General features: G+C 39.2%; 1 protein-coding gene across 2 annotated transcripts; it reads left to right on the top strand.

The window, feature by feature from the left end:
* The first annotated feature begins 501 nt into the window (after nt 1-501).
* LOC111220233 (retinoblastoma-like protein 2) lies at nt 502-11,482 on the top strand. Of its 2 annotated transcripts, none has more exons than XM_022743265.1 (14): nt 502-691; nt 4,701-4,837; nt 5,328-5,431; nt 5,856-5,959; nt 6,181-6,318; nt 6,526-6,690; nt 7,521-7,590; nt 7,753-7,862; nt 7,980-8,156; nt 8,897-8,968; nt 9,199-9,256; nt 10,024-10,184; nt 10,324-10,488; nt 10,580-11,482. In XM_022743265.1, exons 2-14 carry the CDS (start codon nt 4,764-4,766, stop codon nt 10,817-10,819), a joined length of 1,638 nt encoding a protein of 545 aa, XP_022598986.1. In that variant the 5' UTR covers nt 502-691; nt 4,701-4,763; the 3' UTR covers nt 10,820-11,482. The 2 variants fall into 2 exon arrangements, with proteins under 2 accessions (XP_022598986.1, XP_022598977.1); XM_022743256.1 differs by having other exon boundaries at nt 4,715-4,837.
* The last annotated feature ends 4,132 nt before the right edge of the window (nt 11,483-15,614 follow it).

Here is a 15,614-nt window from a genome sequence, read left to right on the forward strand (position 1 = left end):
TTACAAACCGAACGACACTATTTACTAATATGAAATAAATATTCAAAGTACAAATAGTGACATGAAGCACTGTAGGGTTCTTTCAGTGCTACTTAGAGCCACTGTAACTGCACATTGACTACATAAGTACTACATGAAAAAAACTTTTTCTTGACAAATGTTATTTATCCACTAACTCTTAAATGTGTCTAGAGTCACATCAGTGGTTAATGTTAACACATTGTTTGCACAGTATGTTGGCAGCTTCTTATTACAGTGCTGGATAAAGGATCTGTTGAACTTTTTTCCAGTTTTCTTTGCCAGCATTCTCAGGTTGGTAAGCTTGTGCTTGAAAAATCCAGTGTCTTGTAAGAAGTCAGTACATTAACAGTTATAAAGTTAAAACAAAGGGTTAACAGGTTTGTCCTCTCTACTGTAAGTCCTCCATTCCTCCTCTGGGTGGCACTTAGAGTAAGTCACCACCACCACTGCTCAGTGCTTATCATAGCAACCAGACACAGATGACAAGTTGGGGCTTGTCTGCTGACAGAGGCCAATGGGCTGAACTTCCTCAGGCTGCAGAGCAGCAGGTTGCCTGTACTAAACCATGCTGTACCTCTCCACTGCTACCAGCCGGACATCAGAAAAACACACGGGGGACTCTTAGACCAGCAGACCCTTAGTCTGGCTCCTGAAACCTCATCATAACCCGGTAAGTAATCTGTTCATGAGTTGCTACAGGCAGTCAAACGTTTAACATAGATGAAATAACAGATGCAATACAACTGCCATGAAATGTCAGCTGACAGTTCCAATCAAAACGTAACACTGACATCATCTACTTCTGTATAAGCTTTGACTAAAAGCAGCAGGACAGACCGACCCTCCAAATTCAGTAGCTGACTATGTTAAACAGCTCGATTGGCCAGGACTCGATGCACTGAACAATAAAGTTTATTGATGATCAAAAACAAAATGAATCCATAAATCGTCACTTTGTCACTTGTTTACCACGTGTCTGAAAGTGAAAGTAAGGCCTAGTTTGATTTAACTTATGTCAGTGAAGGCCAGTCTGGAGGAAACAGGAAATGGGTGTGACCCAAATAAATTGGAGACAGATTAAACATTTTTTACAATGCATATTGATTTGTGATTTGTTACAAAGTTTCCAGCCAAATCAAAATACCAAACACACATAATATAATATAATATAATATAATATAATATAATATAATATAATATAATATATATATATATATATAATGCACTGACAAGTTGTTTTATAGTGTCATCAAAGACAAAAGACGGAGTGAGATAGGCAATGAAGCATAACAGATTTAGGCAAGTCAGAAAATAAATGTTTTAGTCCAGTTTATAACTTTCCTCTACTGCTGACAGACTTTCCTCTGTCCTGCACTTTCCAGCACTCATTTGTAACGGCACATAGTATCGATCTGGTGTCAAAGGAGGATAAACACTTCAGACATTTTAGTGCATGGGCAGGGCCTGGAGGTACAACAGGCTACAGTATGATTCATTTGTACGAGGAGCTGCATGCAAACTGATACTTCCAAGTTCCTGTTTCTCAGTATTAGTTGTAGGTGTTGTCTTACTTCAGAGAAATGTTTGATCTCACACCTGCAGCTGTGGAAATGAGTCGGAGAGAATAAGTACAAGTTTTTCTTGTCATTTACCCAGCAGTTCTCCCTCCACGTGGACCATACTGTAGATAGACCAGACACTGGTTACTTTAAGTCTGTCAGAGGTATCTTTTATAAATGTGCCAGTCCTGCTTCTCTCACTATTTTAGTGACTAAGCTGACTCTTGCAGTGGAAAAACCTGGTGTTAGACCAACAGCTGAAGAACCTATGATCTCATTTGAACCCAAAATGATTTAAACAATGAAATGGAATGGAGAGATAAAAGGATCTAGATAAATGAGCTGCAATAATGATCAATAAATAATGATCAATAAATAATGCCATTAACAGTTTTATCTAGATCAGCACCAGATAAAAAAGCCCTTATCTTGGAAATGTTTCAAGATAAACAAATGATTTGGGATTAAACCTCTCAATTGAGCATTAAAACAAATGTCAGAAAAAAATTACGCGCAACTATTTTGATAACTGATTAATAGTTTGAGTAAGAAATAATAATACCAAACATTACCTAACACCAGCTGTTCTGTGGGGATTTTCAGCTTTTCTGTGTTCTAAATAATAAATAATAGAATATCTATATTTCAGACTGTAGGTCAGACAAGTATTTTCTGACAATTTATAAATCAAATGATATATCTCTTTATCAAGAAGATATTTTTGATAATGATATAATATCCTCTGAGTTTTGAATACAACAGAGTAGAGATGTGTGTATTTAGACTGTTTCAGCTCTGAGGCCCCTTTTTCCTTTGACATAAATGCTAATTCCTGAAGTGTGTTGTTGGTGAGAATACCAGCCTGTGTGTGAGTGGACTGGGGCGTGTTTACAGTTAAAAAAAAAAAAAAGTCAGGTCAGCTGTTTAAAATAGACAGCTAAACTGACTGTAACTTTTCCAACATATCCTAAATAAAGAAAATAACTGGCAGGCTCAGACTTCATTTGGAAATATCTTCTTTTTTTTTTTTTTTTTTTTTTTTTTTTAAAGAAGTCTGAAGACGTGATGGACTGGCAAATATGAGATTAACTGTCACAAAATAAGTTCAGGTTCATTTGCCACAAAGCCATGCTGTTTCTCTGAAATGGTGTCCAACCCCATATAGACTTACAAGACATTACAGGGATTAGTGGCAAAAACTATAAAAATAAAACACACGTTGTGAACCAAAATGAATTATGATAAAGATACACAATCACTGTTCAATCCTTCCCCACCTTCTGTATCATACCTCTATCTGCTTCCTTTATACAAACTGTCAACTTCTGTTTTTGTTCTCTGTATCTCTCTCTCTCTCTCTCTCACACACACATCTCTCTCTCTGTCTCTCTCTTTCTCACACTCACTCACACACTTACACACACACACACACACACACACACACACCTATCACCACATGTCATCTGCATACACTGTAGACAGAGGTCTGTCTGCCTCAGTGAGGATAGTTACCCAGAATGATAAACGGCACATGTGGGAATCATTAGAGGAACAGAGTTTCCATTCAGGCAGGAGAGTGAACACACACACACACACTGATTGAAGTGGTTGAGGTAGAGCAGGGGCCTCTACCAGTGGATGAAGGAGTATTAAAATCTTTTGCTTAAGTAATAGTACCAACAGGCCTACAACATTGTAAAAATACCCCGTTGTAACACTTGTTACACTGTAAAAGTGTTACAACAGGGCAAGAGAGATGACGCATGACCTCTGTGTCTACATCACGCGCAATCATTTTTTCACATTATACAATCTGGTACAAAAACTCCATAAATGGAAGCTGGAAAAGAACATAACTCAGTCAGTTCAGCCTAAAATGATCTCACTTGCTGTTGTCCTCTTAATGCTGTTGTTGAGTCCTTACTGGAACGTGCACTGTCACGCTAGGCTTAGTCTTTGTTTAATTATTCTCGTTGCTTGCCACAGAAACAAATGTTCTCTGGCATCTAAAATATTCCTCTTGTTGCACGCTCAACATGACAGCTCAGTCAACAGTCACCATTTTCTAACTGACTAAACAGTAAACTTTAGAAATGTATAAGTTGCCTGCCAGGGTGATGCTGTAGTCCATGTTTGTGAAGTTAACAGTAGCTAGCAGCATCTTTTAACAGTTACATTAGGTTAGAAGGAATAGTTTTACATTTTGAGAAAAATGTTTCCTCACTTTCTTTTTGAGTTTCATCAGAAGATTGATGCCCCTCTTATTTCTTTACACTAGATGTAAAGCTACAGCTAGCAGGGGGTTAGCTGCAATGACAAGCTCGATCTGTAACATATTTTTAAAAAGAAACTCAGGACCTATCTTTTCAATCTGGCACAGCCTAGCTCTGTCCAAAGCCCAAAGACATACCTGCTAGCACCTCTAATCTATATTAAATAACAAGTTTTTTTTTTTTACGTATGCAAACAGGAATGTAAAAAAATGAAGAAGTATTGGTTATGTGGGGAATTACGTGTTGTAACTATTTCTTATACAGCAAATAACTCTCTTTAATACCACTATATGGTTATATGAATTTGTCTTTGTGTTCAAATGAAAACAAACTACAGATAACAGGTAAATTAGAGAGTTAAATGTGCGAATAGGAAGATTTTTGAGCTGGCAAGGCTAGCTTTTTCCCATTAGCATCCAGTCTGTATGCTAAAATGAGCTAAGCTGCAGTCTAACAGTCTTCTGGCTGTAGCTTCATATTTAAAGTACAGACATGAAAGTGGTATCTCTTCTAGCCCAGGGAAGTAAGAAAATAAGTGTATCTCCCAAAATGTCAAGGAAGGCTTTTCAGAAAACTATGAGTGATATCACAGACACCACCTTCATGTCTTTTACAGTCTGTGGTTTTGGTGCAAGAAACTGTTTTTAGAGGCAGTTCATTTAATAAGCATGACTGTTTTCATTTGGCCTAGTTTCTTATAAAGTGGTATTAGACTGAATGAAAATAAGACACATTTAACCATGTATCCATTTATTTCTCTATTTTTATGAATTATTTAAGTAGTTTAATGACTTAAGTTATTGACTGACTGCAGTGCAGTGTTTTCTGCGCCCTGATCGTCTCTTAGTGTTTCTTATCTAGGTGTCCATTCCTGCTCTGACTCTCATCCTGGGCAAGTGTGAAGGTCACCATGGCAACCGAGCCTCAGGACAACCCGCAAAAGCCAAGGTTTGGCCCGAGTGACCGCCTGATCACTATGTTCAGGTTAGTGCTACAGACTCACAGTATTACTCATACCGTGGCCATTTTGTTTGTCTTATCTGTACAGATTATGTTATTATACAGCAAAAACTGGCTCACACACACTATAACTGTTAGTTACCATAAACTGCAACAGTTTTGAGATATTTTATCAGTGTCACATCGTCTTTGTTGAGAGCACTGTCTCTGTAGTACTACTGCAATATTACTCCACCTAACTCTTACATGCTTGCAAGGTTTTGTCACTTACCATAAAAAGGGCTACTCACCGTTTTCAACATCTGGTGTGTTATTGGTAAAGGGTACAAAGGGTGGGGTTTACATAGAGACAAAGTTTTGTTTCACTATGTGTAAACATTTAGTTGAGGTTTTGGTGCACTTTAAATTCTTTGAGCTCATGGCCTTGTATTTACTTTTCAAGCGTTTTCCAACCAACAACTCCAGTACATTTTTTTATCCTGGTCCCATTCCTGCTTTGATTCCTCTGATTCAGGGCCTGCTCCAGAGATCCAACCGAGGCAGTTAAAGCGAGACTAAAACGTATGCTGCACATGTTTCTGCTACACCACTGGAGCAATGTGGGAAATGAGACCAAAGGTATGCGAACATATTCAATGATTTAACAATTGGAAGAGGAGAAAGTCACTTAAATGTTGGAGTTGAATGCATTATGAAGGCACTTCATTCCACTTCATGGAAACCGTGTTACCTTATGTTCAATATTTCTGGAGGACAGAGGATAATGGCCATCACAGTATTACTAGTTTATAGCCCAGATTTTTATCATGGGCAATGGCAAGATTGCCCAGATAGGTACACAACAGACCACATCTATAACCAGAATATTCACTTGTACTATCAGAAGCAACAATGTGCCTTTGAGCAAGGCAGGAAACCCCTGTCTACTCACATACAGAGCCTTATATCCCCTCGTGATTAGAGAGCAGGTTATTTTATAGCAATAGGTATCAAACTTGTGACTGACACATGTCACTTATAATACATGTGATATTGTTCACAGAGATGGCAGTAAAGTGTTGCTGTGAGGCCTCGGTCTGGTATTACAAGATCCTGGAGAACCTGGTCAGTCAAGAGAGGAAAAGGCTGGCAGTCAGTGACATCTCAGTGAGTGTACTGCCCTCCTGTGGCCACATCTTGAATTGCTGTTGAGGTTTTGTTCCCACCAGGGGCACCATATGAACAATCACAAAGTGGTACAGCATGTGTCAATACATGTTTATATACCTCTTGAGCCTTTTTAAAATCAAAGTTTTGATCTCTATTGATTCTTTTTTACATTTTTGTTCTGAAGTAAAACACCTGTGATGTGCATGTGTTTGTTGCAGGGCATCTTGGAGATTGATCTGATCCAGTGCTGTCTGGTGGCCTGTTGTCTAGAGATTAGCATCTGCTCCAACCGTCTACCATGTGATTTCCCTCTGCTCCTTCAGATCTTAAAGATGGAACCATACCACTTCTGGAGGGTGTGTTTCCCAGCTTGTTAACTTGATTTATATTGTATGCATAGAGTTTGTGTATACCTGTATGTGTGTACATGTTTAGAGAGTGGCAGTCCCACACCTTTTTGCAGATAGTTTAGCATCTGATCTGGGATTTGAATCAGCGACAAAAAAAAGAGTGACAGCCATGCCCCCGCTGACTTTGACAGTTGCTTTCCTGTGCTGTGACAGGTGATTGAGCTGGTTCTGCGTGCTGATGCGGGATTGCCTCACACTGTTGTCAGACACCTCGCCCAAATGGAACATAAAGTTCTGGAGAGCTTGGCCTGGACCAGCAACTCACCGCTGTGGGAGGAAATCAGAGCCAACAAGGGCCATCTGCCTACCTGCCAACAGGTTGGCAAGAGCACACAAAAACTCTTTACCTGGCATCAGGGGGTTATTTAAGATTTTATACTCAAGGTTCTCTCAAGGTGACATTAATTTCTGAGTAAGATTAAATTACAAATATGATTACATTTTTTCTTTCCTTGGAACAGTATGACTGTGGATCATTATCAACACATCAAAAGTGCTACCGTATTTCTTTACATTTGCTCATTTGGTAGATGCTTTTATCCAAAGCAACTTACAAGTGAGGGACAAACACGACACAAAAGCTTCAGTGCCATAGTAGACCTTGGTGTAAATACTAAGTACTACGTCTATTCAATAAGCTGAAGTGCAAGAAGATCAGGTATAGAAGTGCATTGAAAGTGCATAGTAAGTGCTTGTCAGGCATGTTAGGGTGTAAGAGGTGTTAGGAGAGGAGGTGCTCTCGAAAGAGGAGTCATCAAGAGATTCTTGAAGATACAGAGGGGCGCCTCTGCTCTGATAGCGTTTGGTAGCTCGTTCCACCATCGCGGGGAACCACAAGCGAGAACAGCCTGGACTGTTCAGACTGAGACTGCCTTGTGTGCAGGGAGGTCAATACCAGGCGACATTCCTTGGAGGAGCATAAGCCTGTATGACGGAGTTCAAGTAGATGGGTTCAGGCCTAGAAGTCAGTCTGAAGGCAAGCAATAGTGACTTGAATTTGATTCGGGAAACCATAGGCAGCCAGTTGAGGTCAATGCCCTTTTAGGCGGATCAAAGACCAGACACACTGCCGCATTCTGGACCATCTGCAATAGCAGTAGTTGAAGCACACATATGTGGCTTTAATGTGAGCTTTGTGTCATATGTAGGTGACGCCTCCTGCATGGCTTGAGGATCCAAAGAAAAAAGACTTGCAACCTGACCCAAACCTACCAGGAGGTATAAACTGTGTATTAAATGTCTTCTTTTATTACATTATTGTTGTAATTCTATCACATTTAACACACTATTAATACATTCCTCAATTTATTAAACTCCTTAATTGCAAATTGGTTACAGTATTCTTACTATCGATTGACTGATCAGTTCTGTTTTTGACAGTGGATGTCATTTTGAAAGCTGACCTTTCTGCCGGCACTGACCAACAGAGTTCCCCATCAGCTGTAAACAGGCCCCAGGGGAGCAGCTCCCTCCATCTGTTTGCTCGCAAGGTCAGTTGATCTACCACACCAAAACAGGCTGTTAGTGTGTAAAATGATATTCTCTTCCATGGCTCCAAATAACAGTTACCATATGTTTATTGTGGTGATGTTTTCTTTTTGCCTCAGGTTTACAGCTTGATGGGCAGACGTCTCAGGGAGCTGTGCTCCACACTGGACATTTCTGATGAGCTGCGGTTGAAGATCTGGACCTGTTTTGAGTACTCCCTAGTCCACTGCACCCACCTCATGGTAGACCGTCACCTGGACCAAATGCTCATGTGTGCCATCTACATTATGGCTAAGGTGGGCTTTGATATATCTAAGGGAGGTCTCAGCATTTATAATGATCATAAACATGTGGTATATATGCAGGGATTTCCTTTGCAAGTGTCTGTGTTTAGGGGCAATTATGATTTTTTTTTTTTTTTTAAAAAGAACCAAACAAGTTTTTAAAGGTTAACCTTGTTTACAATACACTTTGAAATTTGTCTGACTGTTGTGGTATGCTGTCCTGATGTGGTAAATTTCACCTGCATGAATATTTACTAAACCATGCAGATGTTTTTAGCAAGGCAGACAATGTTGGTGTTGATCATGTGACAACGGGTTGGAAATACAACAAAAAATATATAGGCTTGTTGTAATTCAGTAACTTCATATTCTCACATACTTACTGCATATTTCTTTTCATTGATGGTGCAATAATGTTGATTTATTAATATCTCCACTGTCAAAATAAGGAGCACAGTGAAAACACCAATTACTTTCTCTTTTATTTGTTCTGCTATTACACTGTAACCCGTTACAGAGTGTTCAGTACTCATCAATGTCATTATCTCACTGTAAGAACTGACTTGGTTGACTTTGTATTATTAAACATATTGTATTAGTATTAAAGGACATCTTAAAGAGACTCACAATATAACAATAACAATTATATTGTTATATTATAACAATATAAAATACCAGATGCAGCACTTTTTCCTTTAATAACAACCTACATACATAATCAATGATTAATTTATGGTTATTTGCTTTTACAGATTACCAAGGTGGAGATACCATTTAAGTGCATAATGAAATGCTACAAGTCTCAGCCACACACCAGTAAAAGTGTAAGTGTTTTTTTTAGGTTATTCCTGTCATCTCTTAAGTATACAAGTGGATCAGCTCTGAATTAACAAAATAATAGGATATGACTGTTAAGACTGTGTCCCAAGCCATGTGACAATCAGTCTCGTAATCAGATGTAAACAGTAGACAAATCTGTTGAGTGTGTTTGAAGTTGTGTTGTGTGTTATGGCTACATTACTTATATTCATGAACAGACTGTTTCTGTCCTCAGGTCTGCAAAAACGTGCTGATTTCAGGAAGCGACATGGAAAATGCTCCCACTGAAAACAGTAAGATGCCCTTTAGTAAAAAAAAATTGAATAAATGCATGTGGAAGTAACTATGGAATTAGCACATCCTCTGATTACCAAGAGATAAACCAGTCAGCAAGGTTGACATTAGATAGTAAAATACAGTATGGTACAGGGCAATCGGAATTACACAGATTTACAAATACACGTCAACATAAATATAGTAAATATACTGTAATTGTGCCTGTTTATTTAGCCTTTGAGTTACTAATGGATTGTTTTACTTGAGATTTCTAATAGAGCATAAACGATGCTAATTTGGTAACAGATAAGACTTGCTTTGACTTTGTTATTGCTGTGACATAGATCCGCCCTGTTTGCCCAAATGAAACACTTCATCTTTCACAGCCACAGGAAAACAAGTTGATTAATTAAACCCGTGATTAAAGCATAAATTGCCTCATAAACATCAGCAAAGCCTGCTGTACATCAGAGGCTTGACTCACCAACATCAATAGCATTTTGTGCATATTTCTTAGTACATAGATTAAAAATGCTAATTTTCCTTTATCTATGTCGCCACCATGTTACCTTTAACTGAACCTCCTCTTTATACAGCAAATCTATGGTCAGCCATAAATCATGTATTAGGTAGCTGAAGAGCAATTCTTCATTGCATACAAAAATGGGACACATAAAGTAAAGTAACCACAATAATTTAAAACATATTACTTGCATGATATCAGTAATGATGTAATTTCAAGATTAGGAGTGATTTATTTTATTAAATATATGATTGCTTACAGATTATGGAGACCACAGCAACAGTATCCCAACTCCCAACACACCATCAACACATTATCCAGGACCCTCTGAGGAGCAGAGGGGTAATCTTATCTACTTTTACAACCAGGTCTACACGACCAAGATGCAGCATTTCGCCAAGCAGTTTGCCCCGACCTCTAAGGTAAGTGAACCATTTCAGCTGACCAAACAGAACAAGAGGAGAAGGTCACAAGCTGAGGTCCCAAAATGTTGTAATATACTGTAATACTCTATCTCTTAAGACTGGATTTTCTAACACAAGCTGTGTCACTTTTTTGCAGGGTGATACTCCTCCTTTGTCTCCATACCCCCAACCGATGAAAGCATCTCCTAACAGACACCAGTTGTGCAGAAGCCCCTCCATCTATCTTTCCCCATTCAACCCTGAAACCCTCTCACCTCGCACAACCGGGCTGTGCTACTATTTCAACTCAAGTCCTCCGGAGGTCTATCTACGGATATGTTTGTCATTGTTATCTTCAAATTATATCACTCTGTGCGTGATTGTGACTGAAGATTTCCCTCCTGTTTTCACAGCGTCTGCGTGAGATCAACAACATGATCAAAACAGGCAGGTCACCCAACAGGCGAGGGTATGTGGTATCACTGAGCGAGGAGGAGGAGGAGGAGGAAGGAGAAGATGGTCCTTCAGCAAAAAGGCTTCGTTTGGATGATCAGTCGGCCTGGCAGAGACGACTGAGGAACGTGGTGAACGATCGTGTCACGACAAGGAACCAGGACCAGCCAGCTCCAGTTAAAAAGCCTAACCTGCACTAAAGCAGAGAGGAGCATGAAGTCTCTCTCTGCTCCTGTTTCTGAAACTGTAACAACAGTGTCAGGAGTCAGAGGAAAAGCACCGAGCAGCTTTGTCTGCCTATCTGTTAAGAATTCCTTGGGGCCAAGTTCTTTGTCAGCTCAAAGTGTTGTCTGCAGTCTGAGCTAAAATTACACCTTTTTTGCTCTGCACTATTTTTGACACCAACGATACTGTCAAGGTGTCCTTGACTAAAGCACTTAACCTCCAGCTCATTGGCCAATGGTAGAAGATTGTGGTCGTACAGGGCAGCTCCCAGTTGGAGGTGTACGGTGTTGTGTGAATTTGAAGTGGGACATGGCTGCAAAGTGCTCAGTCGACTTTCTGTAGGTAAATAAAAAGGGGGCAGTTAAAACTGCTTTCTTGAATATATTTTTAAAAAATTTAAAAGGTGGTGGAATAGTGAAACATGATTTTTTAGTTCCTCACAGGAATAAAGTTTGAGTGTTAGCATTAAAACTATTCAGACAGATTTGTGAAACTAAAAAAGATCTGTTTGAATAATGCCTTCACACCCCATCATCTGAGCCAGCTAGTACTGTTTTTAACTGTTTCACTGTTTTCATCAGCCTATCAGTCAAAAAACTGTACAGTGGACATTTATTAAAGTGCCATTTTCATGTTCATCTGTTGAACAGACTCTATATTATGTTATTATTAAACATGTGTGTATATACAAGCACTATTTGTGAAATCACAACTTGTTTGGCAGCCAATCATGGTCCAGTATTAAACTTAAACAAGTGTGATTGATGTGGAAATACATATATTTTTTTGTGCATATTCTATATTCTGGACTTTTCTAACTAGATAATTAAAGATAGGAGTGTGTCAATGTTCAATGAAATATATTTTATATGTCTGGGATTTAATAAACTGGAAAAAACAACTGTCCAGTGTAATAAGTCTTGTAAGAGTTGAAACTGTACAATGGCAGTCAGAAAAAAATATCCAGGGCACTCTGATTATATATGTGAAACAAAAAATCCTTTATTTATATATGGACACACCAATACGTTTCAACTCACAGAGTCCTCATCAGGGCATATGTCTCGTATCTTTTTAAAAGAAGGGAAAGTGAAATAATTTCCATGTATTCTTAAAAGAGTCACCGTGAACAATTTTATAAAAGCAATCAGTGACAAATAAAAGAAAATGGTCTTCTTCAAAATTATTATTAATTAGCAACCCCTGAATTCTAAGTTCATAATTCAGAATATCTTCAAAATTGATGCAAATGAACAAATTTTCTAATATAATAATCAGAATACAAATGTACACAAAATGTACCCCAGACACACTTATTGGCATGAAAATAGTCTCACGAAAAAAAAAAGAAGACTCACTTTTGTTTAAGTCTCAGTCTTTACATGGCTTGAATTCAGCAAATGAATGGTGAATGATGGTTTTACAGCATAAAAAAGGATGTGACACTAAGAAGAAACTCAATGACAGAAGTCTGCGATTGAGGAAAAAACAGCCACAGCTGGTTTATGAGAAATGAAATGAAACCCATAAGGAAAAGAGCAGCCTTCCTACAGTAAAACATGGTACAGGTTCTATCATGCTGTGGTGCTGCTTTGCTGCCTTTGGTCCTGGAGGCACTCAATGTATCAAAGGAATGATGAAATCAGAGGATTACCAAGACATTTTAGAGTTAAATGTGTCACCCAATGTCAGAAAACTAGGTTTGAGGCGAACGTCTTGGGTCTTTCAGCAGAACAACGGCTCATAGCACGCAGCAGCACAAAAGAATGGTTGAAAAGGAAAAGATGTTTTAAACTGGCCACTAATGAGTCCTGACCTAAATCACACCTTTGGAGAGAGCTGAAATCTGCCATTGCAAAAAGGACTCCTGCAAACTTAAAAGAGCATGAACATATACTGTAGCAATGGAAGAGAAACTACCAGCAGATAGGTGTAAGAAGCTTCTAGATGGCTTCATGAAACGCTGCAACCAAATATTAATGAAATGTCCCAAAATTGTGTCCGTATGCGTTTGTATTTCTATTATTTCACATTATGAAAGTGTTTTTCTTTTGTTCTTTTAATATTCTGGTACAAAATTTATAGATAGATATTCTGAATTATGCACTTGAAGTTGAAGGGTGACAATAATTTTGACCAGGACAGAAGTATTCCTGTCTGTTTAACATTCTTCATTAAATCATTCTCTGTACTCTGTTGAATTTCCTCTTACATGGAAGTTTCTCCCATTTCCACACAGGATCTGTGCAGCTCAGGCAGAGTGACCATCGGGTTCTTGGAAACATCTCAGAGATGATCAAGAGAAATGGAAAGCACCTGAGCTGAATTTCAGCTATCATAGCAAAGGGTCTGAATACTTATGTCACTTTGATATTTAATGTTTTGGTTTTAAAAAAATTTGACAGTAATTTCCTGAATAAATAGTAGTTGCATTCTTCTTTCTCATTCCACCATCATACAAAGCTGTGTATCTACCAAATCAATGATCTACCGTTTTTGTTTCCCATTTACTGTACGTTAAGACTCATTAGGTCTGTAAATAAGAATCTGCTGACTCAAGGTGACAGCTCATAAATAAATTCCTCTGACTGAATGAAAACAGAAAATACCAGCACATCCATTGTTGGAAAGTTGGTAACCATGGCTGCCATGTGATTGACACACAATCCCCTTCAGTGTTTATCAGTAACCATGTTTTGGCATGCTACTGAGTTAATTCTCAACCAGTGTTGCTTAGTGAGGTAATTACAAAAAGGACGACGACCGGCTGACAAAGGCGCGTAAAATAAAACCAACAGTCAGGTGCCCTAACTCAGGAGGAGGTCTCAAGGTTGCCATAGAGAACAAAGGCACCTGAGCCCAAAACACTCAAACAGGTTTTAAGGTTTTGACCAGTGTTTTAAGACTTTATACGCCTCTTGACTCCCATCAGCTGAACATCACACTGCACTCTGTAGATTTTGCCAAATCATGGGTTGTAACACGAGCCGAAGCACCACGGTGATGGATCCCTCTGAAAAGCCCGAGGAAAGGCCAAAGACAGCCACCTCCACCAAGGAGGCGCCTGCAGAGGAAACCAATGGAAAAACAGACAAAGACAAGGACGAAACAACAGAGAGTTCCAGCTGAGTGCCATCAACACCTCATCCCAAACTCTTCTCAAAGTAAGACCTATGATAAATTACATAAAAACAATTTGTTTTTACAAAAAAAAAATACTATTCACAATCTGTGAATCACAATCTGCATGAAAAATGTTTTCCAATTTTACTTCAATCAGTCGACTATGCCCTCTCGTTCTGTTTTCAAATCTATGAAACAAGGATATAGCACCTCCCCATAAAGCAAGCAATTTATGACCATCGCATTGGGGTCACTTTGATACAATCACCTCTATAACTTGACCGCTACGTCTCTCTGAGGCTATCTGACATGACAAATGGGTTGTGTGGTGACTGAGATGGGCTCTGTGTGTCTGTGTCGCAGTGTGTACAGATTGGCCTGTCCGGGGTGAAGGAGGGCCTGTCAGCAGGAGGAGGCGACGCTGCACTACTGTCCATCAACCTCTGGTCACTGGCAACCCCACACACACACACACACACACACACACACACACACACACACACACACACACACACACACACACACACACACACACAGCTCTTACGTTCATATTCGAGAAACTATTTTGTGATAAATATACAGATTGAAACACTGCATTGTGCTCTGTGTACCTGAGTTGCCTTTATATTCTTTTTTTAGCCCTCATTTAGATCTTTGCACAGCCCCCTGCGGCGTCCTTTGCATCGCCTTTGTTTGTTTTTCACAGCCGTTATATGTTCATTCTCCTCTCCTCCTCCTCTGAAGTGCTCACACACCTCTGGTCAGGGCTGATAGTTACAACACACTCTTTCAAACGCTTCCAATTCTGCTGCAGGCTAAAGCAGCAAGCCTTTAAGATAGTCAGCTTATGTTTCAGCTGTGGGTACCTCGCAGCTCTCCAACTAGATAGCATGCTCTGCATATCAGAGGACTGTTACTGCTGTTCATTTGGACAGTCGGAGACAGTGAGTGCTTTATACAGCGAATCATGAAATGCTGCCAAGGGTTGTGAAAATGTTCCAGCACTTTCCAGTCTTTTCCACCAGGGGGCATTGGCAGCCACCGACACAGTTCACTCTGCTGCCACCAGGGAGCAGAAGTGATCTTTCCACATTTGCTCTGAGACATCTGAGGCTGGCTCCATTTGCTGAAGACATTTAATCTGAAATATAGGTTGTAAGTTTATTACCAGCTAGTGAATGGAGCTGGAATGGAATAGCCATTTCACAAAGTATATCAAAAATACCCATCTCAGAGGCAGCGGGAAATTACATGAAAATATTACCATTATACAAATGGAAAGTGTGATTGAATAATGTGCTAGAGAAGATAAATGAAAAGCACTTTGTTGGAAAACGTGGTACTAAATAGGTTTTTAATTTCAGTAGTGGGATAAAAGAAGCGCATTTTTAGCCCATTTCACTGCCAATTGATCAGTGGTTCCACACCTGCAGATAGAGAGGGGGCCTTATCGTCTCATTATCATTTAATTAATATGCATGCACACATGCCAATTATCTTTCCTCTGCCATTTAGCAGAAATGAGACATTGATGTTTTAATGGTACCAGAATGGATAACTCCGCTGTTGCTTTAAAGACAAGGCAGGCACATTGATTGACATAGCCGGGAAATGTTAAGAGAGACAATTGAATTAAAAGCAACCTGA

This window comes from Seriola dumerili, unplaced genomic scaffold, assembly GCF_002260705.1.
Source record: "Seriola dumerili isolate Sdu_G_001 unplaced genomic scaffold, Sdu_1.0 BDQW01000003.1, whole genome shotgun sequence".
NCBI lineage: Eukaryota > Metazoa > Chordata > Actinopteri > Carangiformes > Carangidae > Seriola > Seriola dumerili.

Coding starts and splice junctions, on each gene's coding strand:
- LOC111220233 (XM_022743265.1), top strand. CDS start 4,764: ATGGCAACCGAGCCTCAGGACAACCCGCAAAAGCCAAGGTTTGGCCCG. Junction 6,691..7,520: donor ATCTGCCTACCTGCCAACAG/GTTGGCAAGAGC, acceptor TGTCATATGTAG/GTGACGCCTCCTGCATGGCT. Junction 8,157..8,896: donor CCATCTACATTATGGCTAAG/GTGGGCTTTGAT, acceptor TTGCTTTTACAG/ATTACCAAGGTGGAGATACC.